General features: G+C 42.0%; 1 protein-coding gene across 1 annotated transcript; it reads left to right on the top strand.

Moving 5' to 3' along the window:
* LOC8071186 (tubulin gamma-2 chain) lies at positions 6685-11761 on the top strand. The gene is made up of 12 exons (XM_002440594.2): positions 6685-7081; positions 7715-7915; positions 7989-8100; positions 8316-8716; positions 8935-8988; positions 9070-9174; positions 9697-9771; positions 9873-9917; positions 10031-10159; positions 10528-10632; positions 10703-10764; positions 11152-11761. Exons 1-11 carry the CDS (start codon positions 6953-6955, stop codon positions 10754-10756), a joined length of 1410 nt encoding a protein of 469 aa, XP_002440639.1. The 5' UTR covers positions 6685-6952; the 3' UTR covers positions 10757-10764; positions 11152-11761.

Below are 13521 nucleotides of genomic sequence, written 5' to 3'. Positions count from 1 at the left end.
GGTGTTTCATCTAAGTTTCATTTCATTTCACATGACATGAGTCTTGGAAACAACACCATGAAACTCTCCACTGAGACTGACCTTATATTGTGAGTGCCCTCAAAGCACTCCCAATACAGAAACTATCATGGTTTCCATAGACATTAATTGTAGTGCCACCTAAACATTTTGCTGATGTGACAAGGTAGTTATTGAAGAGAGAGAGTAAAAATCATAGAAACTGGGTCTAAGGGCACTCACAATGCAAGACTCTATCATAGAGTCTAGGGCAATTAATTACATACTCCCTCCGTCCCCAAATACTGTTATTTCTAGCAGATTTCAGACAGATTAGTGTGGCAAACAAAAGATCATTCTACCCTCAATTAATTATGATTCCACCATTTAATCATGCACGTTAAGCCATGGTTCTTTAGTTTCAATGAGTTGCATTTAATGCCAACTAAATAGACTCAAACAATTACCATGCGCCAAAGTACTACTCCCTAGAAGAAATTAAATGGGCTGGTGGACCACGGAAGTTCCGAGGAGAATTAAATGGGCTAGTGGACGAGTATGCTAGTAGAAATAGCAGTATTTGTGGATAAAATTTTCTTCTAGAAATAGCAGTATTTAGGGACGGAGGGAGTATTATTTATGGTATTTTACTGATGTGGCAGCATATTTATTGAAGAAAGAGGTAAAAAAAATAAGACTCCAAGTCTTATTTAGACTCTAAATCCACATTGTTCGAGGTAATAAATAACTTTAGACTCTATGACAGAGTCTGCGTTGTGAGGGCACTCACAATGTAAGACTCTATTACAGAGTCCAAGACAATTAATTATATATTATTTATGGTATTTGCTGATGTGGCAGCATATTTATTGAAGAAAGAGGTAGAAAAAAATAAGACTTCAAGTCTTATTTAGGGCACTCACAATGCAGACTCTATCATAGAGTCTAAAGTTATTTATTACCTCGAACAATATGGACTTAGAGTCTAAATAAGACTTAGAGTCTTATTTTTTTTACCTCTTTCTTCAATAAATATGCTGCCACATCAGCAAAATACCATAAATAATGTGTAATTAATTGTCTTGGACTCTGTGATAGAGTCTTGCATTGTGAGTGCCCTTAGACTCTAAGTCCACATTGTTCGAGGTAATAAATAACTTTAGACTCTATGATAGAGTCTGCATTGTGAGTGCTCTGAGGGCAATCCCAATGGATAGTTTCTGGATGAAGTTTCCAAGAGAGAAAAAGAACAATTAATATCAAGTAGAAACTATCCTTCACAATCCATGATTTCTATAGCAGTTTCTATATAAATGAAAACTTAAATGTAGCACAAAAAAGAAGTGCATCAGTTGTGGCAAGCAACCATGTAGCCCTCCTTTGCACAGTCAGCCCTAGATAGCATCAAACACAAAGAAGACTGAGTGCAACAAGGAGCCAGTAGAAAGAGGTCGAGTCTGTCCTTGTTCAGGTCATATTTGGCAAGCTGACCATCATTGCTTACTGTGGAGGTGGAGCTACTAATGATCAGACATGAGCACGAAGCCAATGTAGAAGTCGAAGGAGTAGGAGCTGTAGGTCATGGATGTCAACAAGGCCTGCATGCTGGCAAGCGATTGCTTGACAGCACGATACACAAAAGATGGAGAGGAGCCGACCATCCGTGGCCACAGCATGCCGACACCGGTGAAAGCCCTAGTTTGGTTTTGGATAATTGATGAAACCCTAGTACTAACCTCTCTACTAAGTGTGTGTAGACTTAATGAGGTTGGTACATGCCAAGTGATGGAGCAAGTGATGATCATGGTGATGACCACAAGATGATCAAGTGCTCAAATTGGAAAAGAAGAAAGAGAAAAACAAAACCCTATGGAGATCAAGACAAAGGTATTGCTTAGGATTTTGGTTTTGGTGATCAAGACACCATAGAGGGTGTGATCACATTTAGGATAGATAGCCGTACTATAAAGAGGGGAATTCTTTGGCTAGGCGGTTATCAAGTGCCACTAGGTGTCATTGTTCATGTGCATGCATTTAGAACCTAGTGAGCTAACTTAACTCATTCGAAGAAAATGGTTGTGAAAATGCTAACACACGTGCACTTGTTGGCTTACACAATGTGGTGTTGGCACACTTTGAGAAGGAGGTGGAGCTTGAAGGGTAGAGAGAGGATGGGTTCCTCTCTCTCTCCCGCCGAGCTTACGAGGCGGGATTCGGCGCTTTTCGAGAAAATGAAGTGCATATTTTCTATTGCGCCGGTGGGAAATTTGAAGTAGTCGCGGGAGTGTTTTCTCGCTGAGAAACACTCACCGGACGCTGGCCACTGAGGCACCGGACGACGAGTCTGTGCGACCGGTGTAGTCAGTGCCTGGCCCAGCTAGGGTAAGACACCGAACGACAGGCACCGGACGCAGGCTTAAGCGTCCGGTGGTGCGTGTCCGGTGTGACGACTGGTTTGCAGTGCTCCCTGGGTTTAAGTCCAGTGAGCACCGGACGGTCCAGTGCTCAGCGTCCGGTGCCCTGCGCGTTCTGCAGACCTCCCTGAGTTTAGGACCGGTGTGCACCAGACGCGTCCGGTGCCTACTTGCTCAGCGTCCGGTGCTCTGCAGGTTACCGTTAGACTCTGACACCTAGCTGACTTTGGAGCACCGGACGCAGGTGTTGAGCGTCCGGTGACCTCGAGTTTTTCCCAGTAAAAAGAGCCAACGACTCTATTTGTTTGAGGGGCTATAAATACGTGTTTGGCCGGCTTGAGGCTCACTCTCTTGGCATTCTAGCATACTTGACATCCTTGTGAGCCTAAGCAAACACCTCCCACTCATCTCCTTCATAGATTATTCATCATTGTGAGATTGGAAGTGATTCCAAGTGCATTTGCTTGAGTGATTGCATCTAGTGGCACTTGGGGATCGTTCTAGCTGCGGTCTTCTTGTTACTCTTGGTGGTTGCCGCCACCTAGACGGCTTGGAGCAGCGGAGGAGCATTGGCATGAATTGGTGATTGTTCGTGGTCATCTCTCGGTGATTGTGAGGGGTTTGTGTCTACCTCGACGGAGAACCAAAGGCTACATTAGTGGATTGCTCGTGTCATTGAGCTACCTCACTTGTGGGTAGGTTCTTGTGGTGTCCTAGTGAGGACGAGGTTCGTGCTACACCTCTTAGCCACCGAACCACCAAGTGTTGGTCGACACAACGGGGACGTAGCGTGTCGGCAAGCACGTGAACCTCGGGAGAAAAATCGGTGTCTCAATTGTGATTGATTGGCATTCTCCCGGTGCTTGATTGTCGATATATTGGAGATTGGTTCATCCCCTACACGGCGGTATAAATATCTCTTCCTCTCCTATTACTTACCGCAAAGTAGTGTAACTAGTTTTACTTGCTAGTCTTGACTTGTGTAGTTAAGCTCACTAGTGTAACTTGTAGAGACCTAGAGCTTGTGTGCATAGTGTTCATAGCAACTAGAATTGTTGGATAGGTGGCTTGCAAACACCCCTTTAGAGCTAGAGCAAAAAGCTTTGCTTTGTTATTTACTAACTATTTGCTCTAGTGAGTTTGTAGAATTTTTAAATAGTCTATTCACCCCCCTCTAGCCATATTAGGACCTTTCAACCGGGCCTCGACGAGTGCGGCGGGCATGAAGAGGAGCTAGCAGTCTGTGGCCGCGGCATGCCAGCGTCGGACCTCGACGAGTGCGGCAGGCACGAAGAGGAGCCAACAGTCCGTGTCTGCGGCGGCATGCAAGCGCCGGACCTCGACAAGTGCGGCGGGCACGAAGGCAGTGTCCTACAAACATCGCTTCGAGTGACGGCCTGACGAAGGGACGGGTAGCAGCGGTGCAAGCGCAAGGGATCCGAGGAGGAGCAAGAAGAAACGACTTAGGTCTCCCCAACGCAGATTCACCAGTTTCTTAGCCCATCCGTGCGTGTGAAGACTCGGTTTCCTTTCTAGAAAACAGTTTCTTTCTTTTCTTTTCTCTCTCCATAATAAATCTACTGCCACATCAGCAAATTGTTTAGTTGGCACAACAATTAATAGGGATAGAAACTACAATAAATATACCATTGGGACTGCCCTGAGTGCCCTAAGTTAGAAACCATGTCTACACGAAATCCAAGAAATGAAGTGATATTATTGGCTGAGAATGGAAAGAGAATGAATGTGATTCGATAAAAATTATTCTATAGAAACTATCCATTGGAGCTATAGTTTCTATATATATAGTGTCTATAAAAATTAATAGATATAGAAACTATATGTAGTTTCTAGCATTGAGAGATTTCCGGCAGGACATTTTTTTTTTCTTTTTGCAGATACTTGATCCAATCGACCAATTTAGCTTCATTGTACACTGGCCTTACATCTTGAACAATACTCCTTCCGTCTAGAAAGGGCACAATACTCAGCAAAAAGTAATTGATCAAATCCATAGAAAAGATATTAATATTTATTATACTAATACATATCATTAAATAGTTCATAAAATATACTTCACAATATATGCATCTATATATACTTATACTATTTTTATAAATATAGTATAATGTTATAAAATTCCAAGAAGAAACTTGGAGCATAGTATCTTTGACTCGTAGACGTTCATTGCTAGTTTGTTACTAATGCTGTTACAACAATGCCACGGTCTATGGCTTTTACTTAAGAATTGCTAGAGTCCATGTGAGCTTGTCCATTTACTTAAGAACCAAGAATCTCTTGCTAGAGTCCATGTGAGCTTGTTCGTTTGGCTGAAAAGGCATAACTAAAAATATTATTCGCTAATTTATTGTGAGAGTAAAACATTGCTAAATAGCTGACACATTCATATAGGCTTAATAATTTTGAATAGACCCACATGACGTCACTGCTCGTAGCATACTCTTTTCATCACGTGAAAAGAATTGTTATAAGACTTGTGTTGATCTATCTAATCTTTCTAATTATGTACCATAAATATTAATATTATTATACATATATAGTCAAATTTAAATATGTTTAATTTCCCGGTAAGTGAGAATTACACTTTTCATAGGACCAACGAGCATATAATTTTGGGTGGTCTAAAGAAAGCTAAGACAAATGCTAAAACATTGTTGAAGCTTTGACAAAATGCTTGTTCTAGGCCTTCTTGGAACATAGAGAATTTTATGGTCTATTTGGTAGGGCTTTGTCTCATCCTAAAAGGGCTTTAGTTTTAGTTTTTCATTGAAGCTAGAGTTGTTTTGGAAATATTTGAGAACAACAGTTACTTTACTTTGTAATGATTTGTATTAAGTTTGAAAAGAGCCGATAAAAACCACTTTTTTTAGTTCTTCTCCTCTATTAAAAAACAACCGACTCCTTCAAGCAAAGTCGTTTTTTAGTATCCATTTGGTAGGGCTACTTGCAATTTGCCTAGAGCCGTAAAGGGTGTGTTTGGTTAGTTGATCTCATGGAGCTTGGCCAACAAACTTAGCCTGGGCAACCTAGATCTGCTCCTAGAGAGCCAACCAACATGTGTTTGTTTGCCTGCAAACATGAGCCTGGCTAAGTCGAGTTCTTGTTTGGTTGGCTACGTTTATTGGATAGAATCACCACATCTGAACATTGGTAAGTTTACCCCCCAAATCACATCTTGGATAGAATCAATTCGTCGAACACCTTCTGGGCATATCACCTCTACCGTCGCCATTATTTCTTCTTGTCATCCTTGTCCTCTTCCCATCAGTCTCCACCATGAGCACAACAGAGCAAGCAGGGAGAAGACATTCCACCATGAACAACATAGCATAGCACGAACACGTTTTGAGCAAAGTAGAGCAGACGAAGGGAGAAGATCCATAGGCACCAGCAAGAAGAAGATCCACAGACTCCACCTTATGTTTCTCCTCTGCCTCATCGACGGAGCTGGAGAAGAAGGCATGGAGCTAGAGTGGCACTGCAGAAGGATGTGGAGGAGGCGGCGACAGCCATTTCTGTGGGTGGTGCTTCTTCTTCTTCTGGTGGAGGCGAGGTGGAGGCAAGGCAGCCATCTCCGATGCTGCTGTTGCTTCTTCTTCTTCTTCCACACGCCGGCGCGTTGGGTGCCAACACCGCCGACTTCCGTTCTCCGACTCGAACCGCCGCTGCTCAGGGGCCAGCAGGGACGCCGCGCGCCGCAGCTGCAGCACCAACAGGCCCATCTCCTCCGATCTGCTCCACCTCATCGCACCAGCGGGCCAATCTTCTCCAACCTGCTCCACCTCGGTGCACCTCGCCGTAGCTTGCTCACCGGCATGGCACCCTCCGCCGTGTGCTCTTGCTCGACCGGCAACAATAGGAAGAGAGAGGGCGAGGAGAGGGTGAGCGTAGGAGGTGAGCAGAAAGGGAGCAGAGAGGGTGACAGGAAGCGCCGACCGAGTTGGCGCAAGCGAGGCCTCAGAAAAAACAGATCCACCCTCCATTTTCTGGGAGCCAAACCCCGACGCGTACAGCGGCTAGCTGAGGCCTAGCTTAGAGATGAAAACAATCAACCAAACAGATCCATTTGAACCCCAACTAGCCTGTCTAGAAGTTAGCTAGCTTAGCAAGTTTGAAGCTGGAGCCCTGCCAAAAGTGGGCCTTGACAAAAATGAGTTTCCCCTAAACCCGTGGAAATTCGAAAATTGCGCCCATTTCGTTTCTTGTCGTCCAAAATTTCTGCCGGGTCCGCCCCCTTCGGCTTGGGCGCTTCCCCTCCCCTCCGCCTCGCTTCGCTTGCCTCGTCACTTCGTCAGTCGTCACCTCACGCTCCGTCCCACCGCCACCAATCGCACTCGCAGTTGGCGCGCGCTCGCGTCCAAACCAAGCAAACCCCCCAAAACCCTAGCCTCCGCCGGCGCCGCCACCGGCCGGCCTCCTTCCCTCCCTCCCTCCCTCCCTCACTCAGACCCCTACCCTCGCAGCACCCTTAACCCTACACCCTCTCCCGCCGCCGCCGCCGCCGGAGCAGGGAAAAAAAAATGCCGCGCGAGATCATCACGATCCAGGTGGGGCAATGCGGGAACCAGATCGGGATGGAGTTCTGGAAGCAGCTATGCCTCGAGCATGGCATCGGCAAGGACGGCCTCCTCGAGGACTTCGCCACTCAGGTACGTCCCCCACGCCCCGCATTCCCCTTTCTCCCCGGTCCCCGTCAGCGTGACCTGTCCGAGTCCTCCTCTCCTCACGCGCTGGCCGCGGTTGAGTCGATTGATGGCGGTTTCCGGGTTGCTCGAGATCAGTGCCGCGGGTGCTCTGATCTGTGATGTTTGTGGATATGGCGGCGAGGCCAGGTGACTAGTTTTTGGACCTCTGCTGTAGGGAGTATTCTAGTAGAATTCTCACAAGTCGCGCCTAAGTATTTGTGAGAATTTTTGAGATTTCAACTGGTATTGTGATTGGGGTGCGGAATTTAGCTTTCCTTGAAGTGTCAACACGTTTTTTTTAAGGGATTAGTGTTTAAGTGGTTTTTGGTATCGGTGTGTAGTGTTAGATTTAGCTGGAATTAACGAGAACTGCATACAAGAAATTAAATGAACATTTCGAACTTAGAACACCCATGTATCATGTGCCTCATTATGCTGGAAACTGCTTCTCCAACCTAATTGTGCAGCCCTTAAAAGCATCCACTGTAACACTTATGTTTCTGTCTGTATTGGATCGATGCAGTATTTGCCCTTTCTGTTTATCTGGGAAGGCTAAATTAAACAAGAGCCAGCTTTAATTGCTTAAGTTACCTGCAGGGGGGCGACAGGAAGGATGTCTTCTTTTACCAGGCTGATGATCAGCACTTCATACCCAGGTCTCTGCTTATTGACCTGGAGCCGAGAGTGATCAATGGAATTCAGAACAGCGAGTACAGGAACCTGTACAACCATGAGAATATATTTGTCGCTGAGCACGGTGGTGGTGCCGGGAACAACTGGGCCAGTGGGTATCATCAGGTAGAGTCGCGCTGTGTATCTCTGTTTCGTGTTTTAGAAAGAAATGCTCAAATGCCTTTTGATATTCTCATAGGGTGAACAAGTTGTTGATGATATCATGGACATGGTTGACAGAGAAGCAGATGGAAGTGATAGCCTTGAGGGTTTTGTCCTTTGTCACTCTATTGCTGGTGGAACTGGTTCAGGTTGGCTATCTGGCTCTTGTATTTTCATTTTCTTTCTTTGCATTTTTCTATTATCCTCCCACTTTTCTGTTCATACTGCATATTGTGCTTGGAGTATTTTGTGGTGCTTACCATCTGACTCACTGTACATTGGATGTTGCCTTGTTATTATGAAACATTTAAACAGTTATTCTCCTTCCATTTGTCTAATTGTCCTGTTGCCCATGTTCATTCAGGTATGGGTTCTTATCTATTGGAGACACTGAATGATCGATACAGTAAAAAGCTTGTGCAGACATATAGTGTTTTCCCAAATCAGATGGAAACAAGTGATGTTGTCGTCCAACCTTACAACTCACTTTTAACTCTGAAGCGGCTGACACTGAACGCTGACTGTGTGGTTGTTCTTGACAATACGGCTCTTAATAGGATTGCTGTTGAGCGCCTTCATCTATCAAATCCTACTTTTGCACAAACAAACTCTTTGGTCTCTACTGTTATGTCTGCAAGCACAACTACTTTAAGGTATCCTGGATATATGAACAACGATCTGGTTGGCCTTCTTGCCTCCCTGATCCCCACTCCAAGGTGTCATTTTTTGATGACAGGTTATACTCCATTGACTGTTGAGCGCCAGGTAATTTGATATCCTCTGCCTCAGTTGTTACATTGGTTCATGTAGCATGTTTTATGTCACATTTTGTAGCCTTTGTGGAATCTGTAGTTACCTGTGCTTGTCCATTGACTGCAATTTTGGGACACTTCATCAAAAGAATTAGGGAAAGTAATTAAATTGATGTTTGTTTTGGGCGAATTGTTGAACAATTCAGTTATATTGGATGTGCTATGTGGCAGGTTAACATGATACGCAAAACGACGGTATTGGATGTTATGAGAAGACTTCTGCAGGTATTACCTGTTACTGTAGGATGGGTGGTTAACTATCAAGTGTTCATTAAGTTTGAATCCTTTATTTATGAAATATTGCAGACAAAGAATATAATGGTGTCATCTTATGCTCGGACAAAAGAAGCTAGCCAAGCTAAATACATCTCCATACTGAACATCATTCAAGGGGAGGTGGACCCTACACAGGTACAGTTTTGTCAAATGATTTTTCTTCTGAAGTGTGGATATATCTTGGTCAAATCTAATGGTGGCATCACGAGATAAGATTTGCCAAATGCTGAAGTGTAGTGAGTAGTTACTTAGGAGTTACCTACATGGAATGGTGAATGGTCATCTGAAATTCTAAATAAAGAATTCATGATAAAACATGGTAGTTTCATACCATTCATTCTCTTCCCATTTTACTAGAAGAAGTTGCTGGAAACCTATAAAAGTTTAAGATATGTTGTTTCATCATTACATCAAACACCTTTCTCCTTAGTCTTATACAATGTACACTCCTATATATACTCCACATTGGCTGGAAATGACATGAACGTTCAGTACAAATCTGTAAATTGATTTTCATACATACTAGCATGGTGGCATGTTATTTGTTAGTTAATAACTTTTAGTTGGAGTAAGATATGGTTTAAGTTTTTTTCCTTTTGTGTACCATGAAATTATTTGTTTGATGTCTTATTTTATTTGGTCTTGTCATGGATTTAGGTCCATGAGAGCCTGCAAAGGATACGCGAAAGGAAGCTTGTTAACTTTATAGACTGGGCACCTGCAAGCATTCAGGTTATCCTTTTTTTTTTGTAACCATTCAGGTTATCACACAAAAAATACCTTTTTGTTTCCTTGCCTGGCATTAAAATCCGTAAGCATTTCAACTGCAACAGGTTGCTTTGTCAAGAAAATCCCCATATGTTCAAACAACCCACAGGGTACAATTATCTCTTCCTCCTACCTTCTCTCCCTCCCTCACCTTCTGGTGGGATTTCAGTCTTTTATTTCTTTTGAAGAAAATGGATGATGCTGTACTAACGCTGTGCTACAGGTTAGTGGTCTGATGTTAGCAAATCATACGAGCATCCGTCACTTATTCAGCAAATGCCTGGGGCAATATGAGAAGCTAAGGAAAAAGCAGGCTTTTCTTGACAACTACAGGAAGTTCCCAATGTTTGCGGTAAGAACATATTTCAACAAGTTTTGAATCTCCTAGATCATTGCTTTGAATTGTTTAGGGTACATGCATATTTTGAGCTGCTTACTTAGCTGTCTGTTTTGAAATTACTGTATTCCCTGTTTAGTTGGTGTTGTCAAGTTCAGGAACCTTTCTGATGCCGGTTCAACTAAAACTCTAATCTTGCAGTTGCAAAGGAATTTAGATACCGTTTCATTATTACTTACAAAGATTACAATTGCCAACGTGGTTCCTTGGATAATGACAAGCATATGTAAATATTCTTGAGAACAGTACTTCCAACTGTGTTTGACCTTGTGGATGACTTCATTCTTTTGTGTGACATGCTGACCTCTGACAACTTCATGCAGGACAATGATCTCTCTGAATTTGATGAATCTCGAGAGATAATAGAGAGCCTAGTTGATGAATACAAGGCCTGTGAGTCGCCAGACTACATTAAATGGGGAATGGAGGTAAGTTTAATGCAATTCAAATCTTGTTCTGTGCATTATATAAAATGCTGAGCAATCTGTTCCAAAGCAGGACCCTGGAGAGGCAAACGTTGCGGCAGCACTTGACTCTAAGTTGGTAGTGTAAATGTAAAGGTACCATCTCACGATCAGGCACTTCTATGCATAAACAATTTGATGCCCAATCATATTGAATTGACCATCCATTTGAAACCTTGATTCCTTGCTTTCTTTTGCCAACCATGTGGACTAATCTCTGCTAGATTTTAAAAATGACTGCTAAATACCTGGGCATATTTTTGTATATATTGCTGGCAAACAACAGCTTCACACTGCAAGGCTCTACTTTTCTTGAGGGAGCTATAATGTTCTCAGTATCGAGAAATTCTTAGACAGTTTTCACTTTCAGAAGCAGATAATTATGGTGTTGATATCCTGACATACTATGTTATGAATTTGATAATTTGGAAACTGCACTGTTCCAGCAAATGACACAACTGAAGGAAGGCTCTCTACATGCAGGTCCTGTTGGTCATCCAAAGATGCTACTGGCACTATCTTGTAGTCATCAGTTCGACGCCGCCTGCCTATCTAGATCCTATCGGAGTGCAGCCAAAGCGGGTTATGAAGTTATTTCGACCTCAAAGTTTGTCTTTCTTTAGTCTGTGCTATGTATATTTTGAAACCCACTTGCCCTGGCCTGTGTGCATTTTCCCTTTAAGGTCTTGTGACTGCGCTCTTTGGTGGTGATGGTGATGGTGATGTTTTCGGTGTCCTTTAAGGCTTCGATGCTGATAGTTCCAATTGTGCCGAGTGTTCCTTGCTGATGACTTAGAAAGAGTTTTAGTTGATCTAATTTGTGGGCCTGGTCCCCATCCTGTGATGCTGTGCAATCGTCTCTGGCAATGTTTTTTTAGCTTGTTGGGTATGTAAACATGATTTTTTTTTCTCTGAAGAGAGCATTTACTGTCTTAAAGAGGGGACATGGTCACATAGAAGTACGAAGGTGGAATGGCTCCATCTTCTTGTGGATCTGTAAAAGCTAGTATTGATTCCCATCGTCTACTGATTACTGAAGTTTCTGAAATCGCCTTTTACTAAATTATGTTGTTAATAAAATATGAAAATTGGTGATCTGGATTTTGAGACCGCACATTTGTGCAATTCTGTTTCTACCATGTGTTTTCAGCTTCATCATCTGAAATAATCCGTGTTAGATCTGGGTAGGATGAGCAGTCTTATCTGCACTTGAGGTACTCATGGATCTGATTTACCGACCCTTGATTCTTTATATTATGGATGAAAGTAAAAAAGAATTGGACGATCTCATTTACTGCGACTTAATTTTTGGGTTCTTCGTCTCGTACCTTTTCACTCACTCAATAGAATCAATATAACTAAGGAATGTCTTCGTTGATGTTTCTCCGCCAGCAGTTACACTCCATAGTCTGGATTGTTCCTGCACGTTACAGTTGCTGACATTTCATGGGCTGAACCGTGTGCCTGGTGCACCACATTGACACGGGGAGTAAACATGAGGACAAGAGGTGATTATGGACCATTGTCAAAGGAAAATTGTTCAGTCAAAAAAAAAAAGAAAAGAAAATGGTTTTCTACCCTTGTGCCTGCACACCAGGCAAGCTCTTGGCTTCAAAAATGAGATTTTTTATTGACTTTTGCTATTTATTTGTTGAGATTTTTATTGGTACTAAATTTGTTAAATTTTAATATGTTTGATTGTGCTTTAGGATTTATGCTATAATTGTCTTTTGGGTTGTATTTATAAAAATCTAACAGATTTATCACATAAAATCTGTGAACAGACAATTAGACATTCCCTTTTTTTTTGACAGTGGACTAAAAGATGCGATTTATATCGCTTACTTTATTTTAGCATGGGAGTAGTACATATAAGGTAGAAGGGTAGATAAGTCAGGTATAATGGTAGCTGTTTCTTTTATTCTTTTAGTTTTTTAGAATTAGAATTAGAATTCCACAGGCACTGCAACTTGGCTCGGGTGCACGCGCTAGGCAAAGAGGATAGAGAGACGCGATTTTTCATTTGGGCCGGATTGGGCTGAGGTGGGCTCGCTTCACAGGAAAAAAGGTCCGGAGAAAAATGAACTTTTAGATGAAATTCCCAAGGCGTTTTTTGTCGTCCAAATTAGAATTCTGTTCAAGTCCAAAGCAAATGAGAGGATTTTCCTTGTGTTTTGTAGCAACCATATGCGTGCATGTAACTTCTTATGTCGATTTGAGTTCAAAACGAATTATTTATACATGTAACTTCATATTGGGTTAATTCAAAAGTTGAAATTTTTAGTACAAATTACATGCTAGGAGGATCCAAGGGTTTTTATAATGAGAAAATTCTGAGGTCCAAATCCTCTATTTCCTACGTCCTAAAAATAACGTAATTCCAGGTTTATGACAAGTTTTGTTTGACTAAATTTATACTTCCTCCATCCTAAATTATAAGTTATTTCAAAAATCTTGAGTCAAATCATTTCAACTTTGACCAAATTTATATAATAACATAATAATATTTATGATACCAACTAAGTATTATTATATTCTTCATTAGTTATATTTCATATTAACATATATTAATTTATAACTCTTTCTAATTTTTCTATAATGTTGGTCAAACTTAAGATGCTTTGACTCTCCAAGATTCTTGGAATGACTTATAAATTGAGATGGATGTAATAGGAAACAGTATCGGTATTTACGTCTCTAAATATATTTACTATGAATATATATTTGATAACTAACTATAGTATTAATTTATATAATATACATAAAAATCGTTTGAAGTGCTGAGAATTTTTTTTGGGGATGGAGAAAGTATAGAATAATCATTGATTCATTGTCACCTAGGCCAGATTTTGA

The sequence above is a fragment of the Sorghum bicolor genome, chromosome 9, assembly GCF_000003195.3.
Source record: "Sorghum bicolor cultivar BTx623 chromosome 9, Sorghum_bicolor_NCBIv3, whole genome shotgun sequence".
Taxonomy (NCBI): domain Eukaryota; kingdom Viridiplantae; phylum Streptophyta; class Magnoliopsida; order Poales; family Poaceae; genus Sorghum; species Sorghum bicolor.
This window is presented reverse-complemented; position numbering and strand designations above follow the sequence as displayed.

Coding starts and splice junctions, on each gene's coding strand:
- LOC8071186 (XM_002440594.2), top strand. CDS start 6,953: ATGCCGCGCGAGATCATCACGATCCAGGTGGGGCAATGCGGGAACCAG. Junction 7,916..7,988: donor GGGCCAGTGGGTATCATCAG/GTAGAGTCGCGC, acceptor ATATTCTCATAG/GGTGAACAAGTTGTTGATGA. Junction 10,160..10,527: donor GGAAGTTCCCAATGTTTGCG/GTAAGAACATAT, acceptor AACTTCATGCAG/GACAATGATCTCTCTGAATT.